This window comes from Perna viridis, chromosome 11, assembly GCF_037379345.1.
Source record: "Perna viridis isolate PV_CMFRI_1.1 ecotype Kerala chromosome 11, ASM3737934v1, whole genome shotgun sequence".
Taxonomy (NCBI): Eukaryota; Metazoa; Mollusca; class Bivalvia; order Mytilida; family Mytilidae; genus Perna; species Perna viridis.
Window position 1 is genome coordinate 1,928,062 of NC_142455.1, and position 22,138 is coordinate 1,950,199.

Consider the following 22,138-nt stretch of genomic DNA (forward strand, 5'->3'; position numbering starts at 1 on the left):
TGGACAGACAGAAAGACAGAGTTGAGCAGCTACTCATCATACTTTTATCAATTGGTGACAGGATAAAATGTAGTAAAATCACGATGGAGATATAGAAACTCCTTCAACATATGTAGCTGATTCCATAGCATGAAGTAGAATGCTTCATACTCAAATATTCACATTTTTTTTAATTGAAAAATTTCTTTAACTTGACACTTCTACAAATTGTATTGGTTTTACTACAAAATACCAGTACATGTACATCAGGAGTATAATAAACAGTTTTGAATATGCTCATTACTCGTCACGTACATGTACAATCTATGTAAAAATCATGCAAAATTTAAGTTGAGTGTTTCATTTTAAAATGGTCACATCTAATTGGACGTACATTTGTACAAATGTACATTAATTGTGAGTTAGCTTTTAAATTGGCAAAGGCCTTTAATTGATGATTCACAATAAATTCAAAGATCTTTTTGGTTGTTTTCTAGATGTATTGAATATATTTGAGGCAAAATAGACCAAATTGAGAAAAATGATTTGTCACCTATTGCCTGATTCTTGTACAGAATGGTACCAAAATTATCATATAATGAATTTATATTTTTCACTACATTCATATTAATAATTATATTAAATTAAGCTCTTACAAAAATATCTTGATATTAAAAGTAGGTGTTGAGTAACTCAAAGATGATTCACAGAACATCAGAGCTATTTTCATAACTTCTCTTAAATCAATTTAAACAGTTATGAGATAATCTAAAAATTTATGAAGGTGAGTGATACAGCATCCGGTTTGACAAAGATATGTAAAAGTACTCAAGTGATGAGACTTTAATGTCAACCATAAATTCTTCTTAATAAAATGGAACTTTAAAAAACCAATAATAATTGATGTTAAATGAAACTGAATTCAATCAAAGGTCAAAAGAATAAAAATGCAATAAAAATTTTCTGCATATTTTCCAGATTAAAATTACCTTGACTTAAGATCAGTTGAAATTTAAAGATGGCAATCGAACATTTATCACAATAAATTGAAGGTAATCTGTTAAATAATCAAATGCCACAGTATTTTTACGTGTTTAGATCTACGTGTATCCATGAGAGTATCAACTCATATTCTTACGCGTTTAGATCTACGTGTATCCATGAGAGTATCAACTCATATTCTTACGTGTTTAGATCTACGTGTGTCCATGAGAGTATCAACTCATATTCTTACGTGTTTAGATCTACGTGTATCCATGGGAGTATCAACCCATATTCTTACGTGTTTAGATCTACGTGTATCCATGGGAGTATCAACCCATATTCTTACGTGTTTAGATCTATGTGTATCCATGGGAGTATCAACCCATATTCTTATGTGTTAGATCTACGCGTATCCATGGGAGTATCAACCCATATTCTTACGTGTTTAGACCTACGTGTACCCTTGGGAGTATCAACCCTTATTCTTACGTGTTTAGATCTACGTGTATCCATGGGAGTATCAACCCATATTCTTATGTGTTTTTAGATCTACGTGTATCCATGGGAGTATTAACCCATATTCTTAGTGTTTAGATCTACATGTATCCATGAGAGTATCAACCCATAATGGCATTACCAGGGATGTCAATAGAAGCTGTCAAAATTGGTCGGCTAATCTATTTTTGATAATAGGTGAAACTCTTGCAAAATCTGCAGCTTTTTTCCAGCTACTTAAAATATTACTCACAACTGTGATTTCAAGAAAAAAACGCATACATTTGTAAATACATTGTACACTCATTTAAGGAGGTACATGTAGATCTTAGGTAAGGAACATAACTCTTGAAATTAGTGATATGTTTGTATCACATTCAATTTCACCAAAGCCTATCAAGCTTTCATTTGAAAAAGAATGAAATCAATCAAAGTGACTTAGCTGGGGTACATGAGATGGATGTAAACTACTTAATTCAAACGTTCAAATGATTTGTATGAGTTGTATCCCTTACCTTAGGTCTACCTCATTAATGCAGCTTACTTTGTAGAGAAAGAGATTAAAAGCTTTACAATTTGTACATAGAAAACACTGCAAACATGTATATGAAACTTAAGTATGATTAAAAAAAATAATAATAGTCTTGTTTCCTGCTATCAGCAAGAAAAAAATGGAGTAGGACAGGTACATAGGATAGGGGTATTATTATTTCATTTTTCAAAAAAACATTTTACACTGAATTTAATGTGTAAATGATTCAGGCTTTAAAAAGTGCTTGAGCCAAATTGGTCTTTTTAAATGTAAATGTAATTTTAAGGGTACAATGTACAATGTAGGACTAAGGTAGGGTAGCAGGAAACAGACATTTCATTTTTTTGGCCTCCCCTGTCTTAAATCTGCCCGTGTATTTGGTTACCACTTTCAGAGAATTTCCTGGACAGAACAGGGAAAGTTTACTGAAATGTCTCCATGAGGGCCATTATAACACCTTTCTGTTGCTCTTTTAGGCAGTATCAGTGATTTTCATTTTATTTTTTCATATACTCAACTAACTTTTCAAACAATGAATGTTTGATCTGATATGTTCTAAAACCACATTTTTCTAGAGCAAATGTGCATGTTAAAAGGGGTAAGAACTTCCGGGAATTTTGCAGACACAGTTTTACTTGAAAGCCAAAAAAGCTGAAATTTTCAAAATCAGAAGTAAGCATACAAATAGAACTGTAACAGTAATTTTCATGTACTGTATCAGAATTGTGGCATTCCAATTACAAATTCAGGGTAAAATTTTAGGCAGGATATTTTGATGGTAGCAAACTAAATTTTCAAACATTCAAAATTTCACTGTAGAACATACATGGTTATACCTTTTTTTTTTTCATTCCAACTTGTAGAGCACTGAATATTTACTCAATGCAAATGTAAACAATAAAAAAAGTATTTACTTACATGTAAGTGTTACATACATGTACATGTATAGCTATGTGTACACACATGTACATGAAGTCAATGCAGTCAATCCTAACAGTAGTTGCAGTGACCATAAGATACATTTGTTAACAGCCTTCAAATTCTAAGGGTCTAAATACGGTAAGTCAACATTGAGTTAAGTGTTTATTTGTTTACATTTTCCCTCTTATCTTTGACTGATTCAATTTAAATACAATCTGTTAACTTTACTCTGTAAACACTAATAGGGATATTATCCCTTTATATAAAATGTACAACTGAGAATACAATTATTTACTCTTGGCCTTTTAAGAGACAGAAAAGAATTATTTACTCTTGGCCTTTTTAAGAAACAGAAAAGAATTATTTACTCTTGACCTTAATAAAGACAACTAAGTGGCCAGTGCCCTTACCCAAGGAACCAACATCTACATGTACAGGAGAGACACTGATTACTAACATAGCGATAACACCACTAACCCATAATTTACTTTTTATCGAATGATACATGTATATGTATATTCCAAATTTGTAAACTATGCCTAAAAACTTCCAAAAAGAATTTGCAAGAAATCTTTTGAAATGATGAAGTTATTGGTTACCACTCTAAGAGTGGTGCACCACTTGAATATGTCAGTCATCAGTCACGGAATGTCTCTTTCTGTACTGTACTACATGTACATGAACCCAGAGATTTGGTTTTTGGTTGGCCTTTCTCAAAATTTGTCCACATTTTCTTTTCATAGAAAAAAAGTGCATTGGCTTTCCTGTTATTAGAACATTTCAAGTGATGAAACAAAGTTCATAACATTAAATTTTGTAGTTTAAATTATTTTTAAACATAAGCCATAATCCATGTACTTGTAATTTTGAACAAAAACACTGTATTCAGCATTTTGTCTATCAATTGAGAAATAATAATAATAATTTTTTTTTCAATATTTTTTTAAGCAATTTTTTTAAAGCAGAAGAAAATCTGGTCTGATACTTTGTGTATATATTGTACATGTATGCATTATCTCAACAGAAATCTAGTTCCAGCCAAACTCAATTTTTTTTTACTGGTCCTGTAATTATCAAACTTTTACTGGACCTTCAGAGCTTTTACAAAACCTACTATCAGAGTTGAAAAAATATGAAGGGGTAATCAAAAGCCGTGAATCAAGGGACAGGAAAACTATGGCAACTATAAACATATAACCTTTTTCTGATTACTTTACGTCTTAATGTGTTAAATTAAGTAAAATCAGTAATGAATGCTTTTGTGAACACTCATTTGATTCAGACTATTTAGATATGATTAAGAACTCAAAAATACACAGAACACTACAACACCCCAAAATTTTTGGAAGTCTGTCGGGCTTCCTAAGAACATAATTTAAGGGCCAGGGCTTCTAGCTAAATTTGGTGACTGAATTTGTTGTATTTATGCTCATAGTGGTCATTAATTATCCCTGCAAAGGCCTTATGATTATGAAATAAAACCACTCTGTTGTATTGGGCACAGATTGTGAAACCTCTAACCCCTTTTGGGATTTAAGTGAAATCACATCCAAAACTTGGTAAAAAACTGTTGGTAAACTGTGGTCATGTACCATAATGTAACTTGTTTCAGTTAAATATACAAATGAAAACTTAAAATATATCAGTTTTTGACTATACAGAATAAGAAAATCATCTATAAAGTCATTTAAGAGATTTATTCTTTTTTAGCAATTCTCTCAATTTGGTACGACCCACTTTAATTTTTGCTGCCCCAACTTTTTCCAGGGACTGTTTATGGGTAAGCCTTCTACATTTCGATTTTCTTTTGGTGTGTTTGAACTGCAGAAAAGGCAGTCTTTTTTTTCAAAGGACAGACCATTCTTAGTGGCATACATGTACATGTAACTGGAAACTTGTCAGTTCAAAATGTAGTTGCAAATACAAAAAATTCATGTAATAATAGAAAACAAATTTACTAGTAAAAAGCAGGAAAGATAACTACTGTACATGTAATACATTCGCTAAACCAAATCAGAAGTTACTCACTGGTAACAAATGTTTTGTTTTTATTTAGGTCAAAATGTGTTATATTAGTCCTTGAAAACATACATGTATATACATTTGTATGTCTTCAATTTTTCCGTCAGAGGAAGTTTCTTTTTATTAAATAAAGATACAATCAAAGATTTCATTCTGAACACTGTGAACATTTACTTCAATTCTCATAGAATGACAGTGTGTTCTGATTGGGACCATTATTGAAAAGCGTGTTACCAATACGTTGATTGCTCTGTTATTTTTAGGCATAATTAATTTTAGAAGGACTATTTTTGTCATATTGCGATAAAAAAAATCATTGCTTACCAAAATTTCTTAGTACTGTTATTAAACTATAAAATATTTAACCGGTCATATATAATTTCTCATTCCAAATGAAGCAATGATTACTTTAATGGATTGCAAGGAAAATTAATTGGAGTGAGAGGTTGGTCAACAGTGTTACATGTAGTTACATGCCATACATGTACATGCTTAAACACAAAGGCAGTATTCATGTACAAATGCAGAATTGATTACCTATATGTATAAGTACATGTATAAATCAATATTCCCCATTTACAATCATCCATTTTCAACAATGATATTGATGCTAAAGAGTAAAAATCTGAGTTTTACATTTTATAAATTTCATTTGAACATAGTAATCTAAAAAAGAATGATATTCAAAAGTTACAAATGATATTCTGATTAATGTATGTACATTTGTAGCCTGTTTGTTATCATGATTTTGTCAGAAAATGTGAATGTACACTAAATACCAAAAGCTGATAATTTCCTAATTCTGGACAAATTAGATACACACATTTTTAATCAGATGACCATACAGGAACAAGAACTAATTCATGTCAATAAACTATAACCCAAATAACTTAAATAATACTATAATATCATACATACATTTGTGTGCATGTAACATTTGTACATTACATGTAATAGTGCATTATCTAATTACTTTAAGCACTTTGCATGTTAAATACATATGAAATACATATTTGTCAGGACAACATGGATCATTTCAACGTAAGTTATGCCATATAAATGTACATGTACACTATGTACATGTATAAGGGACTATTTTATTTTAAAGGGCAACGCCTTCTCATATCTAAGTTATTCAGGCATCACTGTGACTAACAGTTTATAGGTAAAGGAATAAATAAATTGCAAACATGTTGATTAGTCGCACGTGTAAAACTTGTGACACAGTCAAAATTAAAAACTAAAAAATATAAATAAAGTACATGTAACTAAAGTAACTAAAACTGCTGAAAAAAACCCTTAAGGTGTGACAAGTTTTACTCATAACTCTACAAACAGATCTGAATGACAGTAGGCCAGTGACACAAAATGCAGATCTATTAGAAAATAAGTGCACTTGTCTATATATAACTTAAAGACTGCATTCAGGTATCGATTGAAAACTTGTGTGGTCAGTTTCTAAATTTTTACCTACCGAAGTTTCAAATTATCCATGAAAGCATCAAGCGTGACATCGCGGAGGAGAACAAAGTCTCCGATGCCAAATTCTGGCCCTTCATGGATGCTTCCAGCCATTCTGCAAGTTTTATTCCTTTCTGTTACCGGTATCACATTTCCATTAATCCACAAATTATTTCAGGTGAGTATATTTTTATCGTTAGGCGGCGTTATGATAGACTTCCGGTTTTGATAAACTCAGAGGTTCAATAAAGGGTGTATCTGTAATAACTATTTAAATCAAAGTGCTAAGGCACTGAGTCAAGGAAGACCTCAAAGTGATCGTTTGATTGATTGATTGTTGGGGTTTAACGTCCGAGCAGCAATATTTTTCAGCTATATTCAGACGATAAACATGAAATGGGTGACAAAATGAATATGAAATGATGAAATACAAAAAAAAAGAATGGGCACAAGGATAATAGGGTCGACAAATTTTGATTGCCACAAGATAAAAGGGAGGGAAGGGCAGGGTCGGGGAATTTAGCCTCCTGTGGCGGAGCGCAAAGATTCCTACTTCTACCACAGCAGGGTTCTTTAACGTGCGAGGAACGTGGCATCTTTCCCAACACGATGCACCACTATGGTTTGCGGTCAGGTTTTCCGTATTATAGCCTGGCAACTCCAGCATGTGACACGCCAAGGGTACCCCATTCCACCACCTGGGGCACACATCCCAGTTACTCTATTGGCAGAGCGCCCTAGCCCCGGCTAGGTTTCTGAGCACTATTTAGTCGCCTATTACGACAAGCTTAGCGCTGCAGACGGCCTATTCTTTTAACACCCGGGCCTGCACGGGGCAAAGTAATCAAAAATATTCATATAACCAACTTGTAAGCTAAATAAACCGATCAAAACAGTCCTTTTAAAGAATAACCATTTGTTTTAACGCAGTGTACATTTATGCAGTCCGTTTATCAATATATATTTTTGGGCCTTCTTTTGTATAATTGGCTGTACACGTACGTTGATGTCCTCAAATTCCCTAATACTTAAATCAGTATTTCTTACATAATATGAATTCCACTGAGAATCACTGACCATCAATATTTAATGAATTTTCAAAGTAAGAATGGACCCACGTCTTGAAATTTCGGTTTGGAGATGCATGAAGTAGAAATGAATCCTGCAGATTAGAGCAAGTTGAACAGAGGCCCAATATCAAGGGAGAAATGAGCAAAAAACTTTTCCTTGCTTGTACTCACTTTGATGTAGATTTTTTTTTGTAATAAATTAAAACTAAACTTTGTTCTCGTCATTGTTGTCTAGATTAGGCTATGGTATGTACAATAAATAATTACCTTTCTCTAGGATTTTTTCACTTTAAACAAGGATAAAAACTCTTGTTGTAAAAATTACTATGTAGTTTAAAGATCATTAAACTAAAAACAACTTTGTAGCTCATAGATTTGAGCCATTTAAGATTCCAATTAAGTTGAAAAGTCAATGGTATGTGGTGAATACAGGGAGTATGATGTCTTAATCAAACATGCACTTCGAGTATAAATCCTCGATTTTCTCTCCATAACAAAAAAGTTACTTTATGAGTACCACTTTTTTATGATGAAACACTATTTGCTGAGTGTTTTATACCTGTCTGCCTTCAATAATGTATGTTTCTTTCACTTTTTTTCTGCATGATTGTTTCACAAATATGAATGAGATTACAATTCATGTAACTCTCGTGTTTTGCAAATATATAAGTGCCAATGGTTCTTTTTTATAGTTTTTTTATTAAGAGATGTTGACCCATACATTTACAGCTGCTTCATGCTACACATACATGTACCAGACTTGAGAATCATGAACTTTGTTTCATGCTTAAATAGTGTCCCAGCACAGAAATGGTCTGTTTCACTTTTGCTTTCTTCTCACTTCATCTAGTGAAAATTGTAAGTGATAACAACTAAAAAGAAATCAAGGGAAAAAATCATAACAGTGTCTGATATATGCAAAATGTTACAATGTAAATTTCATGAAAATATACATGTATTTAACCATATGATATGGAGAAACCTCCTATTGTTGGGAAATATTTTTTACATGTACATATAATTTCGTGCAAATCAGGCAAAAATAAAGGTTGGGTGGTTATAACAGTACCAGGTTTTTACTGGTTTTTGTCAAGGAAGTCTATTTATAGACTGAACTTGACTTAGAGATCGTCGGCAATCAAATAACGTAACCAAGGTAGACATTTCCACATATAACTACTAAAATAACACTCCGCGGGTTATTCTCCTTGCTAAGTTTGCGTAAAGATATCGCTCCGCCGCCGATCATACTCCATGTCAAATATGTATTTGTTTACTTTACCTACGACATGGGTGTATAACGATAAAAAGGCTATTTAATATGTGTAGAACTGCAATATTTCAATGATTATATGATATTAACTATTTAAATTTCGACGCAGAGAGCTGGACCATTTTGTCAAATTGACCCGAACATTCGCAAGAAGGAAAGCTCAATCGAGAATTGCCAATTTATTTGTCCCGATCTGACTCTGTTAATGAAGATGTCGGGAGCTTCTAATGATGGATTTTCGGAGCTGCAATGTACACTTTTTGTGTAGTAAGTATAGATACAGTGGCGGATCTAGGGGAGGGTGCATGGGGTTGGCACCCCTCCTTTTTATTGGACAATTCATGTGTGATTAGTTTGATCCCAGGAATTTAACTTCTGTACATAAAATGCAAGCACTATGTACATATGTGTTAATTACTACATGTCATGTACATAAATAAAATAAAATGGTAAACACACATGTACATACATGTAGAAAAGGATAAAGTATTTAAAGTAACAAATAAACAGAATTGTTGAATTATTATGATTTCAAAGCAGACTTAAACAATCCTAAAATCCAAACTTCCACACCGACCCTAGACCTTAATCACATACCCTATATCAAGCCCATAGACCTACATCGGATTCTCTATATCACACCCCTAGACCTATATTTCCGGGGCTTAATCTAGACATCAGTGACAAGGAGGAGGTTTGGTAAATTCTATTTGAAAAATTACAATACTGACATTTCTGTCTATGTGATCTATTCAAAAACAACACTCTGTCAAAGACAAATGGTAGAAGTGAGCACAAACGGGGAGAAGTTTTTGCTCATTTCTCCTTCTAGGTTAGGAGCCAATACGGCTGTCCAGGCGAATATGATTGACCGAAACCTATAACAGGGCCAATATGAAATTACATACTTATTGACAATTTTATTAACCATTTCAATTAGATGATTTGTAGAACAGTTGTTTTTGTGTTTTACCAAGAAAATGTAGGTCAATTTATTTGCATTTACAAGTCTTAAATATCCTTTTTGTGTAAAATGAAAGATTTTTTTGTGTTTCTGCAGCTTTTAGTCCTGGTGATCAAAATTCATGAAATCCAATTTTAACTCAATATGGCGGTGTCAAACAACCGGAAGTTATGATGCCGTATTGGGCCTGGTTTGATCCATATTGGCCCCGTATAGATGCCCGGTTTGAATTCATATCAATTGGTCAGTTTTTTATATATTTTAACATATTTTGGGTAGTTGGTTAATAAAGGGTGCTTGAAATGGGTTTATGGGTGTGAAATAGGATATGCCATATAGGTCTATGGGTGTGATTTAGAGAATGCGATATAGGTCCTATACAGTATGCGATATAGGTCTAGGCGTGTGATATATGGTATGCAATATATGTCTGTGGGTGTGATACATAGGGTACTTGAAATGGATTTAGGGGAGTGATATACGGTATGCGATATTGATCTAGGGGTGTATGATAGAAGTCTAGGGTGTGATATACAGAAGGCAATAAAGGTCTAGGGGTGTGATATAGAATGCAATATGAGATATACAATATGAAATATGTCTAGGAGTGTGATATACGGTATGTGATAAAGGTCTAGGGGTGTGATATAGGGTATGCGATATAGGTCTATAGGCGTGATATAGGGTATGTATAAAGGTCTTTGGTCGGTGTGGAAGTTTGGATTTTAGGAACATTTTACATGTGTATGTGTAATGTTATGGCTTATGTGTCCACTCGCATCCCAAGGACATTACTTTATTTCACTGGATACCCCTCCTTTTTGATAGTTGCACATTTACTTTTGTTACTTTGTATGTATGATTTTAGTTACTTTATGTTCTTTGTTGTGAATGTCTGTTTTCCATGTCTGGTCTTTGTCCCTGGATTACATTCTTTTGATTACCGCTACAACCTTGGTTCCCTTGATTACTCTTTCAAGATTAACCTACTGAATGTGATGAATATGCCACATGACCTCCTTTCATCCTTACCGTTGAAACAGATACATTGTTTATGTCTCTGCTTTGAAATCATAATGCTTTAACAATTCTGTTTATTTTCTATTTTAAATACTTCTTTGTTTGCTACATGTGTGTACATGTGTGTTTACCATTTTACATTATTTATGTACATCTTCATGTACATGTAGTAATTAACATATGTGTACATAGTACTTGCATTTTATGTACAGAAATTAAATTCCTGGGATCAAATTAATCACACATGAAATTTTCCAATAAAAGGAGGGGTGCCAACCCCATGCACCCTCCCCTGGATCCGCCACTGTAATCTGTACTTACTACACAAAGAGGTTACATTGCAGCTCCGAAAATCCTTCATTAGAAGCTCCCGACATCTTCATTAAAAGGTCAAATCAAGAGAGAAATAAATTGGCAAATCTCGATTGAGCTTTCCTACATTCGAATGTTCGGGTCAATTTGACAAAATGGTCCAGCTCTCTGCGTCAAAATATCATATAATAATTGAAATCTTGCAGTTCTACACATAGCCTTAATATCGTTACACGCCCATGTCGTAGGTAAAGTAAACATCACACATTTGACATGGAGTATGATCGGCGGCGGAACGTTATCTTAATGCAAACTTTACAAGGAGAATAATCCGCGGAGTGTTATTTTGATAGTTATATGTTGAAATGTCTACCTTGGTTACGTGATTTGGTTGCCGACGATCTCTAAGTCAAGTTCAGTCTATAAATAGACTTCCTTGACAAAAATCATCGTCGAATCCAAAATTCAGAAGTACGTAATAAAATTTGTGAACCTAACATAATCAAATCTACGATTGACTGTTTTAGGAAATCAGACATACATATACAGCATTTTTACTGTCAATCATAGACTTGTAATTAAATATGATTATAAGTCTTCTAGGATTAAATATAACGAATATGTGTTGTTTTATTAGACCAAGGTCTATATGTCAATACAGGTCTATATATCACACTTGGATTAAAAGTCCGATTTCGTTTCAATTATATTTATGATAGATTTTTGTTTGTTTGTTATTGTTGTTATGAGTTTCAATTTTGTGTTGTCAGTGTATTCTCCCTCGTCTTCTTCTTCGTATCATTTTTTGAATAATTCGATTTATGGGCTTCATATGTAAACACTCCCTGCTTGGATATGTAATAATGCATGTTCCAGACTTAAATGTTTTTTTTTTTTAAATAAGTGTTATATAGTGATATTCTGAGTTCTCTATAATGTACTTTTCAACAATTCCACAATGTTCAGCGGAAATTCTCCCCAAAGTCGTGTTCCACTGTTTACCAATTGCAATTTATAAGCATAAAATTAGTTACATATAAAAGGTGGGAGTGTATATAAAGTCCCAGATAAAAGGTATAGTTTATTAATATCTAATTTTTGTAAAAACATAATTAGCTTTTTTAATGAATTTATTTGTTATTTGTAGTTTCCGTAGAATTTTCAGATGCTTATATAAACGGTTACATTTCTAGGAACGAAATCATTAAATGTATTAACAACCTGAAGAATAGTAAGGCATGCGGAGAAGATAAGATAATGAGTATATCAAAAATACATCATATTTTCATTGATATATATTAATAACTTTTCAATGTTGTCTTTGACACAGGAATATTGCCTAGTAGTTGGTTAATAGGGATGATTAAATCAATATATAAAAACAATGGAGATCCGAATGATCCAAAAAATTATAGACCTATCACAATTGTAAGCTGTCTCGGAAAGTTGTTTACTGCGAACTTAAATGCCAGGTTGGACACTTTTTCCGAAAAGTTTTTTTTATTTTAAAAGAAAGTCTATGTATCTAGTGGGTAATGATAATTAATTACTAATCATTTAGGTAATTTGATAATGGAGCCTTTTAATTTTCATGCCTAGTGCAATTACCTGTTTATTACAATCAAATCATATATAATTATCTACCAACATAGTTATGGAAAAATTGGCATTCACTCTCCTGTCCTGTCTTAATTGTACTTTCATGAATTTAACCAATTTATTCCATTCCCTTTTTGCAGGATACGCACCAGACAACAGTATTAACCATCGTTCATAATCAAATACTGTTTCAAATTAATATAACAGGGACGAAGCCAAGTTGAGTACGATTGCATATAGTCAACTAGCTATAGACGTTGATAATGATTAATACATACTGTGGAGAAATTACAATTTGTGTTCTCAGTAGTGTATTATTTTTTTTCTACAAATCAAATTTCCTAATTGATTGCAAATTGAAAACCATGACCGAAACGACCAGACCGAAATGGACTGTGGCCGAAAAGTACTAGGGCCGAAACGTTCTATGGCCGAAATGTTCTATGGCCGAAAAGACTAGAAAGCTATTAACTTACGCTCTACCCCAGTTGTTTGCTCCCACAATCAAATATGCGGCTCGACTAGTATTATATAAAGAAAAAAACATGTATAACATCAAATTAAAATTGCCCTTTTATTAAAAAAAAATATCAAATTTACAGACAGCAGGCATAGACGGTACAGTTTTCATTCTAACATTTGTAGTTCGTTCATCCTTCAACTGATTCTTATTCTCTTTACATAGTGCCTGTGTCAGTTTTAAGAACGGGGTTTCCCTTCTGTCGTTGGAGAACTGCTCGCCCCCGAGCTTCACAATTGCGTCCAAGTTTACCTAAAAATAACAAGGAACGAAAACATGGAGAGACTCTGTTGATATTTCTAGTTCTATTATTGCAAGAAAGTAAAATTACCATGTTCATCTAAGTATATGTACATGTATATGTAATAGCAGCTTAAAAATGCGAACAAAAACTTCAAGTACGTCACACTAACTCAGGGTCAAGAGATTAACTTTTAAAACACACCTCGTGATGTCAGAGCTCCATCCCGTCTGATGTCTGCCATCATCATTCTTTCAGCGTTGGTATAAACGACTTGAAATGAGAAATTAAAAACAAACTGAGATCATGTGTCTTGCTATGATTAAAACTATAAGAATGTTCTAGGAATATTAAATTAATCTTGAGGAATATTGAAATGAAAAAACGGAGATAATAGTTGAACAGCAACCAAAAGAAAATGAAAAAAAAATTGTGCTTTAAATGATAAAATTGAAATGTTCGCTATTAAACACGTTCTTGACCATATATGCAGGTGGACTTTATTTTTCAGACAGTTTGTTCCATAATATGAGATTAAATTGCATATCCGTTAAAATATATTTTTAAGGCTGTGTGGTTTCAATAAACCAGCCTCTAAGATACCAACCTGCGGGGTGGACTTTTATTTTTTTTTCTTTTCAATGCTGGTAGTCTTCGAGGCCTTGCTGAAAAGTCATCGTTGTTCGGTCCAACAACGTCAAACGCAACAACTGCTTTGGCTTCTGTTGTGTTCTCTACTTTTAAAATTCCTTCATTTATAATTAAGTTGTTCAATTATTTCTTCTGATGTACGGTTTGCACTTAATGCAATATTTTCACTTCCGTTATTGTCTGACTTTTCCTGTTCCCTCTTTATACAACTAAAACAGCTGACCTTGACCAACCTTGCCCCCATGTCTGCTGTTGCTGTTGCACATCAACAAAGACGATCGGCGTCGTTTCTAAGCAGCTAGTGCATTGTTCCGTCGCTAGTCAAGGGCGGTTCCAAGAATTCAGGTTAAGGGGCTTTTATAGAATTAATTGCCGAGCGAAGGTGCGAGGCCAAATAATTTTGGACGTAGACTGCGAAAAACCAAGATATCACACAAACAAGGTAAATTTTCCTCAATTTTAGGGGGGGGGCATACGCCCGGAACGCCCGTCCCTGTATCGGCGCCTGCTAGTCACGTGGAAGAAAAATGTAAGTTTGTTCGGTTTTCTTCTGCTGCTACCAGTTATTTATACTTACATACAGATATTATATGTAAATTGTCAAACGCAGTATTCCTGTAGCTGATCACAGTGTGCCCAAAATTGTATTAAATCATAGTATTAAATATCTTGAAGCATTTTAAGTGCAACTCTGACTTAAAACCCGGCAGAAACTCGTGCAATTCTAAATCTCAAATATTTTTTTATTGGAAATCCTTTAGTAGGCCTGATATCAACTGTATTAAAAATAAAAATGTAAATGAAAGTGTCCCATTGGAGATATTTTAACACTTAAAATTTGATTACGTTCAAATACCCTGCAGGTTTCCCGCCAGAACAGCCTATATTATATTTCACGATATATACCAGATCAAAGGAAATGAAAGTAGGAAGGAGTTGTTTTTAGGACGTGACAATTGTATTTGAACAGTTTTATTGATTATCTTAAGAATAATTTCGACGGACTTCGTAACAATATCGGCCGGTCACACTTCACGTGCATCGTATTCAAATACTGTCAAACATGTCAAGTAAAGGTTATGCATTCTGTTTCATTGAGAAATCTGGCACACTTTATATATATGAAATACTTTGATTTTTAAGATTGTAGGCCAAATATGTTAAAGCAACACGACCACATGCACATTCCGACAAGCACTTCCCATTTTATCCTAGGAACTAACAATATCTTTACTTCTGGTTCGCTATTCTCATAAAAAATCATATTTTATCCGTTTCCAGGTCATAGGAAATACCATATCGAAAATGCATTGTATCACCGTCAAGTAAATAATAAAATTCTGAGTACGTCAATCTGATCAAAATGTTCCATTCAGCCATTACATGTAGATCTTTCTGTGTTGGTGTCCTTTCTGATCAGCCAATCAGAATTCCTCTTTCATGTCTTTGAAAGCATTATTCAAAGGTAAAAGCCCGAGCTTGAGGGTTCTGAAACGGTCATTTGTACAGAAAGTGGAATAGAATGGAGTGACGTAAGACCCTACAGGTAGTGACTGAATTAGATTTAAGTTTTGTATGCTTTAGAATGATTCTTGTGTTGTTGATTGTGCCTCGTTTTTATTGATATATAACACCGAAATAACAATAAAACGGAGGGAAATCTGTCGACAAAAAAAGACCGAAAACACCATGAGACAGCCTGATATGAAGAACAAAGACATGTTATACGACACAAATTACTAAAACTACATGTATATACAGAAACGGGCAGCATGAACTGACTGAATACTCTCAATGAACTAAGGTTCCCTTGAATTAAGAGAGTGCAGACTTTGCTTTTCAATGTCGACGCTGAAATTAATTTTCGTAAAGGAGTGGGGTGTTGACTGACTAATGAGGGGTCAGTTCCAGTGATTTTCATTGATTTTTCTATAATCAACAAAAATTTTCGAGTAAAACCGGGCGTGGCGGTTTTTCTTGTTTTTTTGTTTTTGTTTGTTCTTGTACGATACCAACTGAGCTTTTGTTGAAGATCGATCCAGTCCACCGGTGAAAAGGGAAGAGCATTTTTGTAGATGGGGGTTGTATATTAGACCCTGAGACTGTATATCGATCGACCAGGATACAGTGTGATGGTCGTCTATACCGATCAACCTGGAAGCAGTATTACGACACTCTAAACCGATCAACAAGATCGTAGTGTGACGATAGTCAAGTTTTTTGTTATTCAAAATTGCCACAGGAACACTTCTGACTGTAACTTTTACAACAAGAACAATCTTAACTGTCCCTAGAACAAAAGGAACAATCCTAACTGAGAGTAGAATGACAGGATCACTCCTGACTGAGACTAGTGACAGGATCATTCTCGATTGTAACTAGCGACAGAATCACTCTTGCATGTGACTAGTAACAGGATCACTCCTAACTGTGACTAGAAGCATGATTACTACAGACTATGACTAGAAACAGGATAGCTCCTGACTGTGATTAGTGATAGTATCACTACTATGATAAAAATGACAGGACCACTCCTGATTGGGACTAATGACAGGATGACACATGCACTTGACTAGTAATAGGATCACTCCTAACTGTGACAGGATCACTACTAAGTGTGACTAGTGACAGGATCACTCCTGACTGACTAGTGACAATATCACTCCTGACTGTGACTAGTGACTAGTGACAGGATCACTACTGACCGTGACTTGTGTCATTAACACTCCTGACTGTCAGTAGTGACAGGATCACTCCAGACTGAAAAGTGATTGGATCACTTCTGACAGTGACTACTGACAGGATCACTCCTGATTGTGGCTAGTGACAGGATCACTACTAACTGTGCCTAGTGACAGGATCAATCCTAACTGTACCTAGTGACGGGATCACTGCCTACTGTGACTAGAAACAGGATCACAATTGACTGTGACTAGTGACAGGATTAGTACTGACTGAGATTAGTGACATGTTTACTCATGTGACTAATAACAGGACCAACACTGACTGTGACAAGTGACATGATCACTCCTGATTGTGACAAGTGACAGGATCACCCGACTGTGACTAGTGTCATAACACTCCTAACTGATTAGTACGGGATCACTCCTTACTGCGTCAAGAAACATGATCACTACTGATTGTGACTAGTAACAGGATGGCTACTGATTGTGACTGGTGACAATATCACTACTGACTATGACACGAATACTGTGACTAGTGACAAGATCACCCCTGACTGTGACTAGTGACAGGATCACTCTAGATTGTGAATAGTCACAGGATCATTACTGACTAGTGACAGGATCACTACCAACTGTGACTAGTGACATGACCACTTCCAACTGTAACTAATATGATCACATCCAACTGTGACTAGTGCCAGGATCACCCCAGACTCTGAAAAGTAATAGTATCACTCCTGACTGTAACTTGTGTCATTATCACTCCTGAGTGTGACTAGTGACAGGATCACTACCAACTGTGACTAGTGACATGATCACTTCAGACTGTGAAAAGTGATAGGATCACTCATGATTGTGACTAGTGACATGATCACTACTGTGACTAGAAGCTGTGACTACCAATTTCTTAAAAACAACCGACCAACAAATTTCTAAGCAGAAATTACTAATTTTTTAGTCACCGAAGTATTGACTACCAATTCATACCTCAATGATCACAGCATTAAGGATCCAACCATATGTACTATTATACTGTTTTAAGGCTTACATCATTTGATTTCCTGGGAAGGATGGGAACATTAGGATTTTCACGTAGGAAAAAATGTTTTTGTATGCCTACTTGACCATCCATAATTTTTCCAATGATTTATCTGGAAAATAATATTTTTTTACCAAAAAGAAAGTGTAGGCCCTAATTTTTTTTCATTCCAGATGATGGCCAAACAATTTGGGAAACAAAACTAGGTCAAAAACACCCCCCTTCCAAAAAGCACCCCCTCCCCCCCCCAAAAAAAAAGAAAAAAAAGGAAATCCAATAGTCTTAGTCAACTGATAACATTTTGTGTCACTTTTTATCATTAACATGATTAAGTAAATACCAGTAAAGTTTATTTTCTTTTTAAAAAATCAACTCCACATATATAACCTCCACTGTACAGAATATTCCAAAAATTTAGAAAAACAACTTTTTTCCACAAATCATAAAAATAATTATATTTTCTGATTCAGTTCAAAAAGTTGATTAAAACAAGACCCCACATGTCATATTAAATATTTAAAATTAAAAAAAATAAAAACCATCATGAAAGACGTCTGCTTCATTTTTGTGAATTTTGAAGGACAGAAAAAGTTGAAAAATATTTTTTTTCCTCAAATCTCAAAAATTCTACTTTTATCAGATGCAGAACGATGAGATGAGTAAAACAAGACCCCACAACAGGGGTCAAAACCTTAAAATATAAAAATAAATCACTAAAATCAACTCAAAATATAAAACATCCACGATACAGAACATTCCAATAAATTTAGAAAAACAACTTGTTTCCTCAAATCTTTAAAATTCCACTTTAATCTGATGCAGAACGATGCGTTGAGTAAAACAAGACCCCACAACATGGGTCAAAAACTTAAAATATAAAAATAAATCACTAAAATCAACTCAAAATATAAAACATCCACTGTACAGAACATTCTAGAAAATTTAGAAAAACAACTTTCTTCCACAAATCTTAAAAATAATTATATTTTCTGATTCAGCACAAAAAGTTGATCAAAACAAGACCCCACAAGTGATATTAAATATTTAAAATAAATGAAGTGAAGTGTCATTACAAATAAATCATATGTAGTTTATTGAGACATAAAGAATGAATATTAATCTTTTATGTAACTCATTAGAAGGTTTTTAATTGTTTCATTTCTTGCTACATCTAAAGGTGTGAGACCCCTCCAAAACCCAACCCCACTCTCTGTCTGGGGTCAGCATTGTTCTCTAGTAACAATTGTACAATATCAGTATGACCCTCCACACATGCACCAAACAGTGGAGTGCATACCACCACACTGTGACACATCAGGATTACTCTCTAGTGCCCATCTCACTATATTAATATCACCACACACACAGAAAATGCTGCTTATATTCTGTCGAACAATTTCAAGCCATTAACATAGGGAATAAAACAATTTATAACTATAAATTGTGAACCTACATATAAACATCCGAAAAGATTGCGCTAATCCAAATGTGGTCATCCCTGATAGTACTAGTCCCACACGGTGATAGTCCGACTTTCAAATAGTCTGATATCCCGATAGTCCAAAAACACTACACCCCAATACCCTAAAGTTAATAGCTGTTAAACAGTAGTATTGACTGGCTTACAATGGGTTAGCATAACATGTATTTATTGGCCAAAAACTAAAAAAAGCAAATGCGGGAGTTGAAACTCTTCGTCTGCAAGATGACATCTTCCTGCGTCGTTTTAATGCTTTGTTTCAAGCAGAATACAAATGTTTTTTTTTGTTCATTCCTAATTTAATTCATATACGTAATTAACGTTTTTGATTAATACGACAAGAATATGTATGATGTATAGTCAAAAACAACCAGAGGCGGATTCAGGCCTAAAATTTGCAACGCAGGGGTAGATTTAGGCGATTTTAGGTTGAAACTATAATGTCTCGCTAATTTTACCACAAAAGATATCACATTGCACCCACTCTAGGAGAATATTTAAAAGATTTAACCTAGCTCGGCGAAAATCCTGGATCCGTGAACCCCCTGATAAATCTGGCTACTGTGGAAAATATAAAAAAAGTATTTACCCAATTAAATATACCTTAAAATCGGTTAAATAAGGTCTGAGTCCCTTGTTACAGCGGAAATAATAAATCTTAATATAAAATTACACAAATATACAAACTAAGGACTACTAGCAGTTAACCGACAGGTCAGCTCCAGGTCAGTTTTATGCCCAAAAAAAAGTTATGTATGTAATACATATATCACACAAGTAGAAACCAGGATAACAAATATTGCCATATTCAATGTACATGCTCCATTAAGTACAGTTTAATAGTTTTAGGGTCTCTACTATATCCTTCATGCACCAGTAGTAAGACGTACATTGTATCACCGACCGTATTAACTAACTTAGGTCTAATACATGTACCTTTAAAACTAGTAATTCACGATTTCTTACAATTCCCCAAAATAGAACTTTATAGGAGGATTATAAGAGCTTGCAAGATAGGCATACCACGAGTAATTGAATACTGATATGTATCAAAATAGTAGCAATTACCAATCTATCATCCGGAACGTAGACACTTTTTTCTATAGTTGAAACAGTGGAAGTCATCTATGAAACTCATTACTGTAGTAAAATGTCTATAGTTGATGACCAGAAAACGTTTCAGGAGTCGGATTATTTGGGTGTCAGAATATTTGGGTATCGGGTTTTCAGGGCGAACCCTCCAAAAAGAACCTGCTGCAATTATTTTCACTGATTTACCCAAACAAAACACAAACACGCAATAATAAATGGTGACCCAAATCAGTCTGATACACCAAACAACCCACGAGATCATAAAAACGATCATGAAATTTCTATAGTGATGACTTTAATCTTGTAGCGACACAACCCTGTTAAATTTTTATCATTAATTTATCATCTGAAAAAATACTGTTTTGTTTCCTTGGATATGTGAGCTCACTCACATATTCGCATTCTATTGTTGATTGTACGCCCCCCTTCAATTGTGTTGCAATGAAGTTATAGATTCGTAGTGTTGTTTCGGCTACATTGTTGAAAAAAATGAGTATACATATAAAAGCATAAAGTTACAGTAGTTAACTTTGATTTCGTTATGCGCCAGAAACAGAAAGTTGGGGTATACTGTTTAACTCTCGACCATCGATCCGCCCCCTTAAGCTTTTTTTTTTGTAATTTTTCGTTTTTTTAAATTTTGAAAAGAGTGGTGTTCTCCATTTATATGTACATCGGTTGTTTGAAGGCTCCCATCAATTTTGTTGAATGAAATGTAAAATGTCCTGCAAAATCATTAATATAAAGAGCTTTTGGGAGCAGCTGCAGACTACCCTGGGTGTTAGGGTTTTTTTCGTTGTCCATTAAAGACCAATGAATGGCCTTTACTTGATATTTTCCGTGACGGATCCAAAGAAGGTGCTGGCGGTTGGCACTCCCCTTTTTTAACTATTTTCATTAGAAAAATTTACAAAAAAAAATCCAAATAATGTCATAGCATCCCCATTTTTCTGAGGAACCCCGGAGTGTCTGGATCCGCCACTGTATTTTCATCCCGATGGGGTTGTTGTCTCTTTGACACATTCATTATTACCATTCTTAATATATAAGTAGTTACTGTACTGTTTCACAATCTTTTTATTTCAAAGTTTTCAAACACCTTTGTCCGTTACTTAATAATGTAACTACGTACATTTTCTAAAACACCAGTCAGGTACTAAGTCTATTTATTGCTCCCATTTGCAAGAACGTTTTCACTCATATTCTATTTAAGTTTTCAACGAGATTTGTTCTGGGGCGGAAATGGGAGTGTAAAGTGGATATGAAAAAGGAAGAAATTGTCCATAACAAATTGATTGAACTGTTCAGAGACCTGAGTATCCATGTTATCAAATTAAATTAACGAGACTTTCTAAAAACAATATATATTCTGTGTATATATACATACATGTACAAATGAATGATAAGAATTATTTAAAAAAAAAAAAAAAAGCATACATGCGTGACTCGTTTTATAACGACTTGAAAAGCTTTTGAGAAAAACAAAAATCTGAAAGGCAAACTCGGCTGTTGATTTAAGGCAACATGGTCTTTAATCGAATGCATAATACATCTGCTTCCCTTAAAGAGTAACATGTGACGTAATAGTGTTCAAAATAGTAGTATTTGTTTATTTCTTTTACCTGAAAATGAATATTTAATTTATCATGACACATACATTAATACATGTATGTTACAACATGTAGTCAACAGATCAAGTTAGGAAGAAAAAAAAAACACTTTAATAAAAATGACGTTATACAATATTTAAAAATGAACCGTATATTCAGTTATGTAATTGAAATTAGGTGTACAAGTAT

General features: G+C 34.0%; 1 protein-coding gene and 1 long non-coding RNA gene across 9 annotated transcripts in view; both read right to left on the reverse strand.

The window, feature by feature from the left end:
* The window catches only part of LOC148602282 (unconventional myosin-Id-like), a 57,987-nt gene extending 51,380 nt beyond the window's left edge, over nucleotides 1-6,607 (reverse strand). For 5 of the 8 annotated variants that reach the window (XM_088553691.1, XM_088553688.1, XM_088553689.1 and 2 more), the window contains exon 1: nucleotides 2,909-3,048. In XM_088553691.1, the coding sequence (XP_088409817.1) occupies nucleotides 2,909-3,012 (104 nt within the window). In that variant the 5' untranslated portion in view covers nucleotides 3,013-3,048. Of the gene's footprint in view, nucleotides 1-2,908; nucleotides 3,049-6,407 lie in introns of those variants that run through there. The other 3 variants (XM_088553693.1, XM_088553690.1, XM_088553686.1) reach the window with 2 other exon arrangements.
* Nucleotides 6,608-13,147: 6,540 nt separating this feature from the next.
* Nucleotides 13,148-14,280, reverse strand: LOC148602283 (uncharacterized). The gene is made up of 3 exons (XR_015916916.1): nucleotides 14,001-14,280; nucleotides 13,598-13,666; nucleotides 13,148-13,404 (listed from the first exon to the last, which is right to left on the reverse strand). It is a non-coding gene; the product is annotated as an uncharacterized LOC148602283 (long non-coding RNA).
* Between the last annotated feature and the right edge of the window lie 7,858 nt (nucleotides 14,281-22,138).